The following is a 15,123-nucleotide window of genomic DNA, read 5'->3' on the forward strand; positions in this document are numbered from 1 at the left end:
CTCAGGGCTGAGTGAGGATTTGAACATGCATCTCTCCAGTCCTAGTCTGACACTTTCGCTTTTGCACCAGACTGACTCTCATATAAGTGGTTCATATAATGCGGGCTTCCTCAACCTCAGCCCTCCAGATGTTTTTGAGACTACAATTCCCATCATCCCTGACCACGGGTCCTGTTAGCTAGGGATGATGGGCGTTGTAGTCCCAAAACATCTGGAGGGCCGAGTTTTCCTATGCCTGGTATAGACTTTTGCCTTAGGCACACACTGGACAATTGGAGGACTACTGAGGGCTTCTTTTAAGCGCACGCTTAAGTTTCTCAGCTTGCTGCTGTCAGTGATCTCACCCTCTCAGAGTGCCTGTGCTCCACTCCTGCGACACCTGTCACAGTTAGCTAGCAACAATTTTATTGTGGAGCTTGACCCTCTGCAAGGTGGCTGAACTGTTTCAGCTCTCAGTCTGGAGGACAGAGAATACATGAGACCCCTTTTCACCATAAGGTATTTGGTGGCTTGGAGCAAGCCATGCTTGCCTGGCTCAGTTTCCCCATCTGTAAAATGAACAAAGTAGGGATTTCGACAGACCATTGTTATGAGAGTGTCTCATGAGGATTGTAAATAACAGAAAACAAACTTTTCAGACCCAGGATTGGCCTTTAATTGCAGCTTGCAATATGGGACCCACTATTAACTTTTTACCATGTATGATTGTCTGTCTTCAGCGAGAACAGTGAGACAGAATATTCAAAATAAAAATTGTCATTATCTTGGGACGGGGGTGGGGAATGTTATTCTATGGTGGTATTCCTGTTCCATTAGGAACTGGGCAAAAATCCAGAGCAGCATGCTTGCCAATTACAAAAAGCTTTTATGTTGGATTAGCCGTCTTGCTTTGATCAGTTTTAATTGGCCAATTAAAATTGTACAGTAATAAATTAGACATTTAATGAAGTTAACATTTTCACTTTACTATTTAGCACAGTTTATTGTTTGGAAACAAGGTCCTGGAGCACATGACTCAGCCGGGGAGGCACCCTTCCAAGCTCCAATGAGCAATTGAGGAGGTCCAGGGGGGATTGTGGGCAGGGAGGCAGCAGTCTCAGAAATGGTGCCTTGCATGCAGCTGCAACCCTTGGCAGAAACACTTACTGAGCAATGATCAGTGTGCCACTTCTGAGCTAGCCAGTGCCTTTCTCAATAATAATAATAATAATAATAATAATAATAATAATAATAATTTATTACGTATATGCTGCCCATCTGACTGGGTTACCCCAGCCGCTCTGGGCGGCTCCCAACAAAAAATAGTAAAAACACAATACGATACACAATACAAAAATAATGGGCATCTTTCTTCTGCTCCAAGCTGCCCTGGAAGAGGATCGTCAGACCTTTGCCTCAGCACCAGCCTTTCCCCTAGTTCAGTAGGCCAGAGCAGCCGTGGCGAACCTTTGGACCAAGCCATGCCCACCTATATCTGACATGGCGTTTGACATTCATGAAAGTCCTTATGTTCAAAAGAATTCCAGAGTGATGTACAGAAAAAATAAATCAAAACACAGTAGTAATGAAATGCAATACAACAGTTTCAGAATACTATACAAAGTAGAGGTCCAGTACCACACAAAATAATGTAAAAGCCATGTAAAGTGGTACCTTGGGTTACAGATGCTTCAGGTTACAGACGCTTCAGGTTACAGACTCTGCTAACCCAGAAATAGTACCTTGGGTTAAGAAATTTACCTCAGGATGAGAACAGAAATCTCGTGGTGGCAGCGGGAGGCCCCGTTAGCTAAAGAGGTACCTCAGGTTAAGAACAGTTTCAGGTTAACAACAGACCTCCAGAACGTATTAAGTTCTTAACCTGAGGTACCACTGTACAAAAATAGAGATCAAATGTAAAAGAGATCAACAAAAATGAAAATTAGTGTAGCTCAAATGCAATCCTTTTTTAAAAAATTGAACAATATACTACATTGGATTTATGGATGAGGAAAGGGTGTGATGGCCTTATCCTTGCCTTTTTCCCCAACTAATCTGGAAGCAAAATTAAAATTAACAGTGAGGCTAATTCCACACAGACACACTCATGTGGATACCCTCCCTGTCTACTTCGTCATGACCAGAGCTCTCTCTCCATTGGCTCTCACAAGAAGCATGCTCTGTCCCCAGACCCTCATTTTGTGCAAGGGATTCAAGGTGTGGGGCAGGGCTCCCTGCCAAAAGCTGCGGGAGGTTTGCAAGCAGCATATATCAGCTGATCTGCAGCGTCAGCAAAGCACTGTGCATTTGCAAGTGCCTGTCATCTGTAATGTTTGCAAAACTGCATTTGCAAGCGTGGTTTGACTTCAAACTATGCAGGAAAAGGAAAGCTCACCTGTCCAAAGGGCCTGCTGGGGTTAGGGGATGCTAGGGTCCAGCCCGCTGGCTGGATCCAGTTCCTGGCCCAGGGACTATAAGCAAAACTATTTGAAGGCATTTAGACAGTGGGCCCACTGAAGTGGGCACTAAAATGGTAGCCTCACTTAATGTTTGGCTTGACAACCACTTAAAATGACTTCCTCTAGCCAGACCCACCGACTTGCACTTGGGAAAAGTTTTGAAAAGACTTACCGGTATATTGAATCCTTGTCTCCTGGTCCATCAAACTTGCCCCAAGCCAGTTAAATGCTGTACCTGTTATTAACACAGTCCAAATTTTCCTGACTATTGGGAAGGTTTAGGGTTTTAGTTCTTTAGATGAGACACTACTGGTGTATTTGTACTACTTGTTGTACTTAAAATATACTTAAAAATCAAGCATGCATTCCAACAGCAGGCAGAATGGATTCTTTTGTTGCACTCTTTTATCAGAGACCGAAACCGACCAGGGACCAGCTAGATGCAGTGATCAAGATCTATGATCATGTCTCCTGCATAGCAATAGGAGTTACAAATTATTAATTCAAAGCTTTCTAAATCACCCTTCACAGTACAGCACACAGCAATGACACTCACAGCGATATACAATATTCCAGAGTACAAGCATAATAGTATATATTAAACCACATTTCTGTACATTATACTTCTATTACCTTTAGGGGCAGTGCCTATCAAAGAACAGAGACGTGCCCCAAGGACTCTGTCTGAGGCTGTAATCCTTTACATATTTACCATAAGACCAATTGAACTCAATAGGAGTTGCTTCTGGGTAGACATGCATAGGATAGTGCAATGAGAAAGGTTAAAATGGCTTTGATTTTGTTTTAGACTACCGGTAGGGTTCATTTGATTGACAAGCACATGCACACAAAAACCACCCGCAGAGAAATATTGATATAAGAAAATTGAAGCTCCATGAAATAAGTTTATGTCCCTAAGTGCATTGGGTCTAAAGCCATGTGCATTCAATACTTGTCTACAAACACAGAAAACAGAAAACAAACCCATACAGAAATTCGCAAACCTACACTTTAAATGCCGTCCTTTAAATCAGCACACCCTCTAATTTACCTAGCTGTCAAAAAGGGAAGCTATCAAGCAGACTGGCCACTAGGAGTGCTAGAGCAGCTGGCCCTAAACTGATAGTATCCATTAATATTCAGAGATGTGTGTCTTCCAGAAGTAATAAGTATCTCCATATTTTATGAATGGGAACATAAGAATCATGAATGAAATGTTTTATTTATGAATAGAACTCTAACCAGAAGTCTCAATATTGTACACAGAGCGAACCAGGGTGGCTTAGGCAGCTGTGTTTCACCTGTCTTTGCCCCACCACCATGTTCCTGACCTGCCAATAGGTAGCCAGGAACTTTCTTAAGGAACTGTCAAATGGGCAATACCAGCTGGCCGGGGACTCGACAAAGGGAAGGGTAGTGATCTGTGCCTGAATGGGGGGGTGTTTAAGTAAGACGGCAAGAAATGAAATAAGGCTTGCACTAGTTAAAATTTCAAGAGGAAATGCAAATAGGTATCAAAATGCAAGAGACACCCAGAGACTTGTAATTCAAAATATCTCGATAGACAGGTTGCAAATAATGTACCTCCTTTTTTTTGTTATGTTTCTGTTATGTTTTGTGGGTGGGGTTTTTTTTTTGTAATGGGTTGGGCAAAATCTGAACTTTAAAAAGATGCTTGGAGTCTCCCTTCCTCTTGTCACTGGAAGTGAACCGTGTTGCAGCAGACCAAATAAAGGATCAGATTTACCAGCCATTCTGCTTTTACTCAGTACTTTTCTTCTAGGAAAAAGGGTGCCAGTATTGCGGACCCTTGAACACCTCCAGGGAAAAAAGCACTGCTTTTATTTAACCTGGTTTCTGTCTTCGATTTTACTAAGACCACAGAGTGAACATTAAGGGAACACAAGTCCCTTTAGCAGGGTTGAGGTGCAAAGGAAATCCCTGATTTTTATAACAATCGGGACTATTGCCAATGCATCCATAGAACTAAATCATAAGCCAAGAGCTTTGCAGACATCTCATGAACCTTGTTTCCAAATCTCAGAGTCTACTCTGTCTCATGCTGTGCTAGGGGGAAAAAAATAGAGAATCAACAATCTGCTCTCCATTAAGCTGGAGGGAGGGGGAAGAGCAAAATGAGAAAGGAAAGCAGGGAACAAGCCTATTTCTTCTCCTCTCTGTTTTTTTACAAGAGTGATTTCCTAGCTCAAGAGAAGAGAGGCCCATTGGGTCTGCTGGTGTTATTCTATGATTGAAAACTTGCAAAAAAGTGAGGGAAGGGCTGAGCAAGGCTGTGGCAAGGAGTCAGCTCTTTCTCTCCCCATTCCCTTTTCTGGCTAACGGTAAAGAAATAAGCTCACCCAGATGATCTTAGAGCAGGGGTTGTTAAGTTTTATTGGTGACCCAGAGTCCGAGCCACCATTTTAATAAAACAGTAAGCATCTAACCCTCCCAGAAGAAATCTTGTAGGGAAATGTGTGCAGGTTCTTTCTAAGGAAATTCTGCCAAAGGAGAATAAGTGCGCTGTGACCATCTTGCATAGTTTCCCCTGCTATTGAGGAATGCTCCCTGTTGTTATTAGACAGCAACAACATCGATGTGTACACGTGCTTGTGCGTAACATCCATATTGTGTGGCGAGTTCCTGCTCCCCCCAGGTAGAAATAATGACACATGACACAATTATTAAGGTTAGTGGGCTAAAAAAGGCCACAACTTTATTGGTTACAGGTGATGAGCGGTATTGACTTAGGCATTGGACCTACCCAACTATATCTGACTCCAGCCCATCTACTTGAAGTCCGGGAAGGGTTAACCACTGGTAGGAGTCGTCCTGCTGATGCACATCAACTAGGAGCTCCCCCGGGGTCACAGATAGGAGGCATGCCTTAGGTCTTAACCTCCTTGGGCTTTGGACACGGCCACGCCCCCCAGAATCCTTTAACGGACTACCCTTCAAAATGCGGGGCAGGTGATGGCGCTACCTCCCCTTTTCCCATCTACAGAACTATTCCAATGCCTAACCGCCAATACCCAGAAAGTTGTGACGATTTGCTATGAGGTAGGCGAAAACCAAGTGGCTGGTGCCAATTTGCCAAGTGGAAAGATTCCTACCAGGCCCCTCTACGGTGACCAACCAAGGTCCATAGCAAGGTCAGAGGAAGCAAACCTTAAAGGGCGGGAGGGTGGCTTTGTGTGATCTCCAAGATCAGGACCAGCAGGACATAAACATCTTCCTATCATATGCATAAGGTTGTATAGGGGTGGCTGTCTCTCCAAAAGGGCTGGTGACCCAGTGGTGTGGGGGGCCTTCAGCTTAGCCCTTTTGGGGGGCCCTATTTGTTCCTCGAAATAAATGTTCCTGTGTCAAAATTAGGGCTGCATGAGATGACTTTACTTATTGGCTAAAAGCACTGACAAGTGGGAGCAGTCAGACTGACTCATTTAAGAGAAATTTCTTAGAGGGGTACCTGCAGATTATGCTTCATAACTTTCTAGGAGGGCTAGAGGTTTGCTTGCTTGTTTGCTTGTTTATTTATTTATAAGATAGTTCAGAGTCTGACGCCTCTGTTCAGGGTTGCCAGTGAAGGCTTTCGTGGGGCCTGGACTGGTGACTCCCACCCTAATGAATCTACCTCCATTGACTTTAGTTGAGGTGTAAGGAAAATGTAGACTGGAAACAGTGCAACAAACTAAAACACTAGAATTCAACAATGGCAATTCATTCTTTGTAGTCGCATTTCAAAGGTATCCTCTCAGTTAACAATGTATACCAATAACTTAGAAGCTCCTCAACCACAGGGGTCCCTAATTCTGGGCATACATATCAATCTGCCACTGATGTGACCGCTGCTTAGAGGCAGCAGATATTGACATAACACTTGTTTGGGCCAATTTCTCAGCTGTATTCTGGTTCCAGAGATGGCTCTTGTTCCCTCAGACTTTGGTGTAACCTGATGCCTGAACAGCATCTAAACAGCCCCATATGGATCTATATATCTAAAGACAGAGCTGTAGTGGTTGGGCGGGGGGAGGGGTTAGCCAGGTTTTTTGTGGGAATGTTCAGGGTGGCAGGAGAGGATATATTGTTTATTAATATCCTTCCTAACTTGTGCTAGCAAGTTCCTTTACTTAGCAGAGTTTACATTCCCCTTTTCACACACAGCATATAGCTGGTTGCAGGCTTGTGTAAGCCTCTCACTATTATACAATTCAGTCTGTCTCAGATTGAATTGTATAGTTCCTGGTAAATTCCCTTTAATCCCTCTTAAAAGAATAAAGATACGACAATCTTATTTAAAGTCAATGAAAGAAGTTTACTCACATCAGTTCACAGTCGGATTCCTGAAGGCATACTTAGTTACAAATATGTACATGTGGATCTACCCCATATGGGGGAATAGTTCCAGTGCTTATGCTAGCTGAAAAAAAAGCTGATCCAATGAAGAAGGAAGTCAAAGAAGAGAGAGAGTGCTGCGTGACTTTTCCTTTTTGTTACCTGGACAGGTATGGTTACACCCACCTCAAGTCACATGCAAGGAAGGATACTCCAGTCCAGGAAGAAACAGGAAGTTTCGACCAACATCCCCTTGCATGTCCACTCTAGGAAAAGATCGTTGTATTTGATTGCTCCCAGTGGATTACAACCCACATTTTTGCCCTGGGTGAAGCTTCCAGAGCGGCGCCATTGAGACTCCCAATCTACGTGTGTGTGTGTGTGTGTGTGTGTGTGCAAATGCACATGGGGTGTGGGTGTGTGCCAAACTGGGTCTTTGTTCCGATTGAAATAAAGCCTAGTTTCGCCCCTGCCGAAGACTTCATATAGACTTCATGGCTTCAACACTGGCCAACTTTTCTCTTTCTCCACCTGTCATTGCTTTGTTTACCATCTAGCTTGATGAAAAAGTGCTGGAGAAATAAATAAAAAAGCTTGCACGCTATTTTGTTATATTTGGCCTGATAGAGGTATTGCCTTAATATATACTTTAGAATCCACCTATCTAAGACATCCAGCTAATTCAAGAGGTACATTTGAAGTGCTTGCGTGAATGATGTACATTGCCTTGAGTTCCTGGGACAAAAGGCAAAAGTGAAAGAAGCAAATAACAAAATGGGTTCTGTCACTGGCATTTTGCAGCATTTAACGGCACCCTGTTGTCCCATCATGGTCAGACCGCAGTGCTGCTTGCCAAATGAGGAATGAACAGAGGTGGGCTTAGGAATCACATTTCCAAACCCAATTCATATCTCAGCTTGGTAGAGGGGAGAAATTTGATACAGGTTAAAGGGGAACTGGGATGCAGGTGGCGCTGTTGGTTAAACCACTGTGCCGCTTGGGCTTGCTGATCGAAAGGTTGGCAGTTCGAATCCCCGCAACGGGGCGAGCTCCCGTTGTTCAGTCCCAGCTCCTGCCAACCTAGTAGTTCGAAAGCACACCAGTGCAAGTAGATAAATATGTACTGCTCCAGCGGTAAGGTAAATGGAGTTTCTGTGTGCTTAGTCATGCTGGCCACATGACCTGGAAAAACTGTCTACGGAAGCGGACAAACGCCGGCTCCCTCGGCCAATAAAGCGAGATGAGCGCCGCAACCCCAGAGTCGTTCGTGACTGGACTTAATTGTCAGGGGTCCCTTTACCTTTACATTTAAAGAGGAACTACCAAATTCTCATTTGAAACAAAGGCATCCTTAAAATTCACCCATATTCACACTTATTCAAACTTGGCAGTAAAGTTATGCAACCAACCAATGTTTTATAAAACATTACAACAGCATACCAAAATGCATTATATTAGGGGAAAGTGAGAGAACCAAAAACTGACAGATACTTACATTCCTAAACTCAGCTTTATCTTGCCTGCTTATATCCATACCTGGCAAGCTGAGCCTGCACTATATAGCTCTTAAGTTTCTGAAACCCTGTTGAATGGAGTAACCCAATTCCCACCCCATCCCTCTTCTCCTCTGCAGAAGCCCAAGGACACATTGGACCCCAGCTGGTGCAGCCACTCCTACACTTCCTCCAACATGCTGGGTGCCGACCTGCGTCGGGGACGTAGACGCCTCTCCTCCAGCCTGCAAGTCCCACCCAGGAAGTCCATAGACAGAGCACGCTCACCAGAGCCCGACAATGTCCAGCGGCCAACTACTCTCCCACTACGAATCCCTCCACGAATTTCTATCACCCATGCTGACCCGGACAGGTAAGGCAAAGGGAGATAGTGAAGCAGGGGCGCTGTGTTATTGAGAGAGCAAGTGTGGCGGTGGGCATCCTACAGATCTGAGATGCCAGCACACAGAGAATATAAGGGATGGTTATTTGCTGTGTTTCATTTGGAGCTCCTGGGAAGAGAGGGTTGGGAGTGACCTCTGTAATAATGTGAGGGCAGGCATCCAGAAAAAGAGTTGTGCAAATGGTCCCCCACCACACCTGTGTCTCGTTCGTATGTAACAACTTTGCTACCTTGTAATCAGCATATAATTTACAAGGAATCTCTGGATCTACAAACGGCCAACAAAGGTGGGTTAGAAATTCAATTGCAGACTTATGTTCACATCTGGTGGGGGTGTAAAAATGTATAATTTTTTGCCAAAGGATGTTTAAGGAGATAACAGAAATCACTGGGTTAAAGCTGACCGAAAGTCCAGAAGTAGCATTATTATCAATGTACGATGGGGTGGAAGGTTCACAGGCTATGAAGGACTTGCTCACAAATTTATTGGCAGCTGCACAAGTTGTTATAGCTAGGAAGTGGAAGGGGCAAGCAGAATATAAAATGGAAGAATGGTATAAAGAGGTGTGGGATATTAATGATAAATTAACACGTGCTATTAAGGTAAGATGGGGAATATGCAGGAGAAATGATTTTGAGGAGATATGGAGGGTGTTTGTAGAATTTGTACTGTTAAAACGGAAAGAGGTCAAACCATTGCAAGAGGTGTTGAAGTTTTGAGAGGTTGGATAGTTACAATGGAATGGTCTCTGGGGTGGGGTGCACATTTTTATTCTTATTTATTTATTCTTATTACTTTGGCAAAATAAAAAAAAATCATTAAAAAAGAAAGAAATTCAATTGCACATTACGGGAGAAATTTCATCTTATAAATTTGCTTGCTAGTGGCAAGATTGGTGGTGTTCATACTGAACAGAGCAGAAGCAACATAGCCCAAAACCTTACTAAGCCCAAACAGTCCGCTGCATATGATGTCAATAAACAGTGTCTGGTTGCAGTTAAGAAAGAACAGAATTGATGCATCAATCCTGGCCTCTGATTCCACTATCAGCATCAGCTTCTGTTCATGTTTGCTGAGGAGAAGTTCTGGGACTTGCTTCCTCTTCTTCAGCCAGGCTGTCAAAGTTGTGGAGAGATGCTTAGATGGTTGTTGTTGTTGTTTAGTCATTTAGTTGTCATTTAGACTCTTCGTGACCCCATGGACCAGAGCACGCCAGGCACTCCTGTCTTCCACTGCCTCCCGCAGTTTGGTCAAACTCATGCTGGTAGCTTCGAGAACCCTGTCCAACCATCTCGTCCTCTGTCGTCCCCTTCTCCTTGTGCCCTCCATCTTTCCCAACATCAGGGTCTTTTCCAGGGAGTCTTCTCTTCTCATGAGGTGGCCAAAGTATTGGAGCCTCAGCTTCACGATCTGTCCTTCCAGTGAGCACCCAGGGCTGATTTCTTTAAGAATGGATAGGTTTGTTCTTCTTGCAGTCCATGGGACTCTCAGGAGTCTCCTCCAGCATCATAATTCAAAAGCATCAATTCTTCGGTGATCAGCCTTCTTTATGGTCCAGCTCTCACTTCCATACAGCACTAGCTTAGATGGTAGTTCAGATAAATAACCAGGGAAGAGTACAGAGTTGGATTCTCTTGAGTTGGCCTAGTTCACACATCACAGTAAACTGTAATTAATGGTTTACTGCAGGCATGTCCAAAGTCTGTTTCGGGGGCCCGGCAGTCAGTTTAATCCGGCCCCTGTTCCAGTTTGTTTCCTGGGGTAAAATCCTAAAAAAACCTCAACAACTTCAACCCTTAAAAAAGGTCAACAACTGGTTGGCCCTTTGGTGGGCCCTCATGGCCCTTCACTTCATCAAATCTGGCCCTCTTTGAAAAATGTTTGGACACCACTGATTTACTGTGAATGAACCAGCTTTGTTTCTCCCCAGGAAGAAGGTTTGGCATTATATCTGAACCGAGGTTGTGGTTTGTTTCAGTGAAGCAAACAGCAACCTCTGGTTCAGATGTAACACAGCCAGGGATCGTGGTTTGTTTCCCAGCAGGAAGAAGCCAAGCAAGGAAGACTGACGCATGAATGGTTAACCCATTAGCTATGGCTAATGAAGCTGACTCAGCTAGCCCTGGCCCCAAGAGCTCAGACCTCTTCCTCCTCTTCTAGGCTGTGATACACCCATTATATCCATTTGTTTATTATTATCAAATGATGAATATATATTAGGATGTTTTTTGAGGTGCTCTGGTTGGAATGTAAGTTCTTAATAATGCTAAATCTCTTTTCTCTGCAATTTCCATTTCATTGAGTCCAAGTTTGTTTACCTGTGTTTCGCTCTGGCATTTAAGAAACTGCACCCACTTCTCTTCATATGGTTTCTAAACACCTTAGCTAGTACATATTGTAGTGAGTTGCAGGGGTGGGGATGTAGCCTGCATGATTCTCAGGTCCCTTATGATTCCTGGGGTCCTGGATCCAGTAAGGCTTAAAATGTAATGGAGGATCCCATTGGTGAACTAGCCAGTTAGCTTCTTGATGTGTTAATGGGCCTAACTAAGCATGGTTGCTAGTATAAGAAAGCAAATGGCTCTGTGGAAGAGAGCAAAGAGGTGGGGCCCCTCCCTCACCTGGCTGATAGAGAGAAGGACAACAATGTATGAAAGAACTGGGCAAGAAGCAGGCAGAAGCCAGAGGGCAAGAGTCATGCTTGATTTCTGCTGGAATCCAAGGCTATGACTATAGGTGAAGCAAGACCTCTTGGGGTGTTGATGCTGTGAGCACCTCATCATAGGGTCAGGTTGTATATATGTGTAAATAAACCATCTATCATAAAGACACCACAGTCTCTGCTGTACCTCATTTCAAGGAAACTCAACCCTGTGCATCATGCTATCTTGACCTGGTTGGAGTCTAGGGAGATGTGCAACATTATTAACACTATACGTCAATTAGATGTAAAAGGACGACTTTGACAAGTTTGCCATCCAAGCAGAAAAAAGCAACTTGGATGGAGTTTATTTTCGGTTGAACCCGTTGTTAAAAATTATATTTATTTATTTTTAAGTATTCTGCCTCTGGAGTGATTCAAAGAGTTCAAGTCCCAGGCAATTTTCAGGTGCCAGAACTTTTGATGCCAGGAGTTGTGGGTAACCGCAGGCACTGGTGGTGTCAGCCTAACCTTTGCCCAGGTGAGCAGAGTGGGGCTATGGTAAAATAGAGTGTTGCTTGTGCAATTCAGAATAGGACTCCTTGAATGAGAAGCTAGTTGCTGCTTTGAGCAGCATTATATCTGGATGGATTGAGGCCAATACTGGATGACTGGGGTGGGGGAGACTTGGAATGGAATTTCGTGGGTAACTCAGTTGTGGCCCCTGCAAGGCAGCCATTAAGAATTGTTTTTGTTCTCTCTTTCATTTCAAAGAGAGGTGGTAGATTCATAGAATTGTAGAGTTGGAAGGTATCCCAAGGATCATCTATTCCAACCCCCTGCAATGCAGGAATCTCAACAGAAAAAAGAGTCTTTTCTCCCTCCTCCTCTTTGTATGCTCACTACACACATCAGACCATTAGGGTTAATCCAGAGAGATTTACGATTAAATCTGCCTCTGAACTTCCCAACCACACCATCTGTATTAAGTGGCTTATTCAGATCAGAGATATACATTTCCCTGTGACAGAAATTCCCTTTAAAACCTCCTTCAGCTCCTTAACTTCCCTCCCTCTCAAGCCACCATTCCAGAGGGGGCCGGCATAATCCTCTGAGTGATGATCTCCTCTTTGATAATCTCCTGTTTGCTGTGTTCTGAGGGAGCTCTGAGCTCAAAGCCAATGCTGAAAACATCTCAGCCAAAGGATCATGATTAGTTTAGTACTACTGGCAAGCCGGGTGCCCCGACCTTATATTTGTGCATTTTTGCCTAAGTGTAGAACCTGACATTTATCCCTATTGAAATTCATTTTGTTAGTTCTCCAATCGTTTAAGGTCATCTTGAATCCTGATTCTGTGTTCTGCTGCGTTAGCTACTTTCATGGGAAAGGCAATATTAATTGCATCATAGACATCCACACAGGTGGATTCATCCATGAGACAAGGTGGGGTAACTGTCTCACACAGCAGGATTCACAGCAACAGTAGCAGATCCCAGTGTAGTTCTTTATCCCCCCCCCCCCTGTTCCTGTGTGTGTGTAATTAATTTAGGAATTTGAACTGCTAGGCTGGCAGGAGCTGGGACAGAGCAACGGGAGCTCACCCTGTCACGGGGATTCGAGCCGCTGACCTTCCGATCAGCGAGCTCAAGAGGCTCAGTGGTTTAGACCGAGGGCAGTCTTAAGCATATCTGGCACCGTGGTGCAAAGCTCCCTCCGGCGGCCCCACCCCACCCCATTTCCCAGAGTTTTTTAGGGAGGACAGCGCTGCTGGCGGGGCTGGAGGAGGAGGGCAGCGGCTGGAGGGTGGCTCCTCTGGCGGGGAAGAGGTAGAGGCTGGACGCGGCACCTCCCGGCTCAGCTGGCCACTTCGTGCCACAGTGGCCGTGGCAGACGGAGGCTCCGGGCATGGCACACCTTTGGCATGGCATGGCGGAGGCGGGCAAGGGCGGTGAGTTGATGCCGAGAGGTGCCACGTCCAGCCTCCACCTCTTCCCTGGCACCTTCCAGAACTTGGCGCCCCGCACCACTAGCCTCTATGAGTAAGACGCCCCTGTTTAGACCACAGCGCGCCGCAACCCCATAGTCACCTTTGACTGGTCTTAACTGTCCAGGGGTCCTTTACCTTAACCTTTTATCTTTTAGTTTAGGAATACACCAGAAATAGTTACTAGCATGGTTGGGAAAGAAATAAGAATCATACAGTGGTACCTCGGGTTAAGTACTTAATTTGTTCCGGAGGTCCGTTCTTAACCTGAAACTGTTCTTAACTTGAAGCACCACTTTAGTTAATGGGGCCTCCCGCTGCCGCCCTGCCGCCAGAGCACGATTTCTGTTCTCATCCTGAAGCAAAGTTCTTAACCCAAGGTACTATTTCTGGGTTAGCGGAGTCTGTAACCTGAAGCATATGTAACCTGAGGTACCACTGTATACTTTTTGGATTGCTATGCAGTGCCTGGTGTGTATACAGTCATACCTCATGTTGTGTCCGCTTCAGGTCGCGTTTTTTTTCTGGTTGCAGACTGCCAAAACCCAGAAGTACCGGAACAGGTTACTTCTGGGTTTCGGCAGTTGAGCATGCACAGAAGCACTAAATCGTGCTTTGCGCATGCGCAGAAGCGCCAAATCGCAACCCGCGCATGCGCAGACGCACATGCGCAGGTTGCAAACGTGCATCCCGCATGGATCACGTTCGCAACCCGAGTGTCCACTGTACATTGTTTATAGTTATGTGGAAGGCCAGGAAAGAAATTAAAGCATTGAGGAAGTAGTGGGCATGGAAAGTAACAGAAAATGACAGTTGATCCATCGCCCACCCCCAAACACTGAAACAAATCGTCTACAGCCTCAAGTGGAGCTGTTTGGAGCTGCATTTCCCTGAATTTACAGGGGGGAAGCCTTGAGACTGGTGTTGTTTGAAGGCTAGCATCATTTGGACTGCACAAATCAAATGGGACCACAAACAGCTGCAAACACGCAGTATACTCCCGTGTATTTGCTAAGTGTACCTTGCAATGTTGTGGCAGCCACCTCCATCACCCTCTTATTAAGGGCCAAGTTCCATGTGGCAGCACAGCCCACGTGCATTTGCATTCCTCATGCCTGCATCTGCACTACGCTCCGTTCCTGGCTTTGCCCCCTCCAGTTTTGGCAAGAACTTGACAGAAAGATAACGTTCTGGCTTAGCCACAAAAGAACTCTGGCGGTCTGCAAATCTGCTGGATTGCTTGCTATTCTTTTACCATTGTGAGGCACAAAGGCATCAGAGTTAAGATGGTGATTATCAATAATGGGGTGCATTTTGGATTCCCAACTAACTGCCACGCAACAGATCTTGTGTCTTAATGCTATGCAATTATAGCGAGCAGCATATGCCATCATTAGCACTCCCTGGTGTGCTGGAGAAGGGGGTATTAGCTAAAAGCATGCTTATTTTTAGAAGGTCCTTTAAATGTTTCTTTTTTGAAAGAAAACACCCATAAATAGTCCTTTAGTCCCCAAGAGCCCTATTAGTTGAAGCAGCGTGATGTGCCCTGAGATTAGTATTAATGTGCAGCCCACTTTATAAACTAATCTGGGAATTGTCTTTTTAACACTAGAGGAATATATGCTCAGCATTGACTTCTCTAAAGCTGCAGTCCTATGCACATTTCCCTGGGAGTAAGCTGAAAGGAAAACCTTGACAGAGTCTCAGGCTGCGTGTCACTGCACTATCATAGGCTGCTGTTTTAAGGACCTCTTCACACATGTTATGTTTGGAGGCACACCTGTGATAAGGAACAAGAAGTGTTTTTCAGTCTGAGGGTGGCATTC

At 44.8% G+C, this 15,123-nt stretch overlaps 1 protein-coding gene across 1 annotated transcript in view; it reads left to right on the forward strand.

Moving 5' to 3' along the window:
• Window positions 1-15,123, forward strand: part of PDE4A (phosphodiesterase 4A) — a 353,439-nt gene that overhangs the window by 21,269 nt on the left and 317,047 nt on the right. The window contains exon 2 of the mRNA XM_080988119.1: window positions 8,407-8,639. Coding sequence (XP_080844245.1) covers window positions 8,407-8,639 — 233 coding nt within the window. The remainder of the gene's footprint in view (window positions 1-8,406; window positions 8,640-15,123) is intronic.

Source organism: Podarcis pityusensis (assembly GCF_964106645.2).
Source record: "Podarcis pityusensis genome assembly, chromosome: 17".
NCBI lineage: Eukaryota > Metazoa > Chordata > Lepidosauria > Squamata > Lacertidae > Podarcis > Podarcis pityusensis.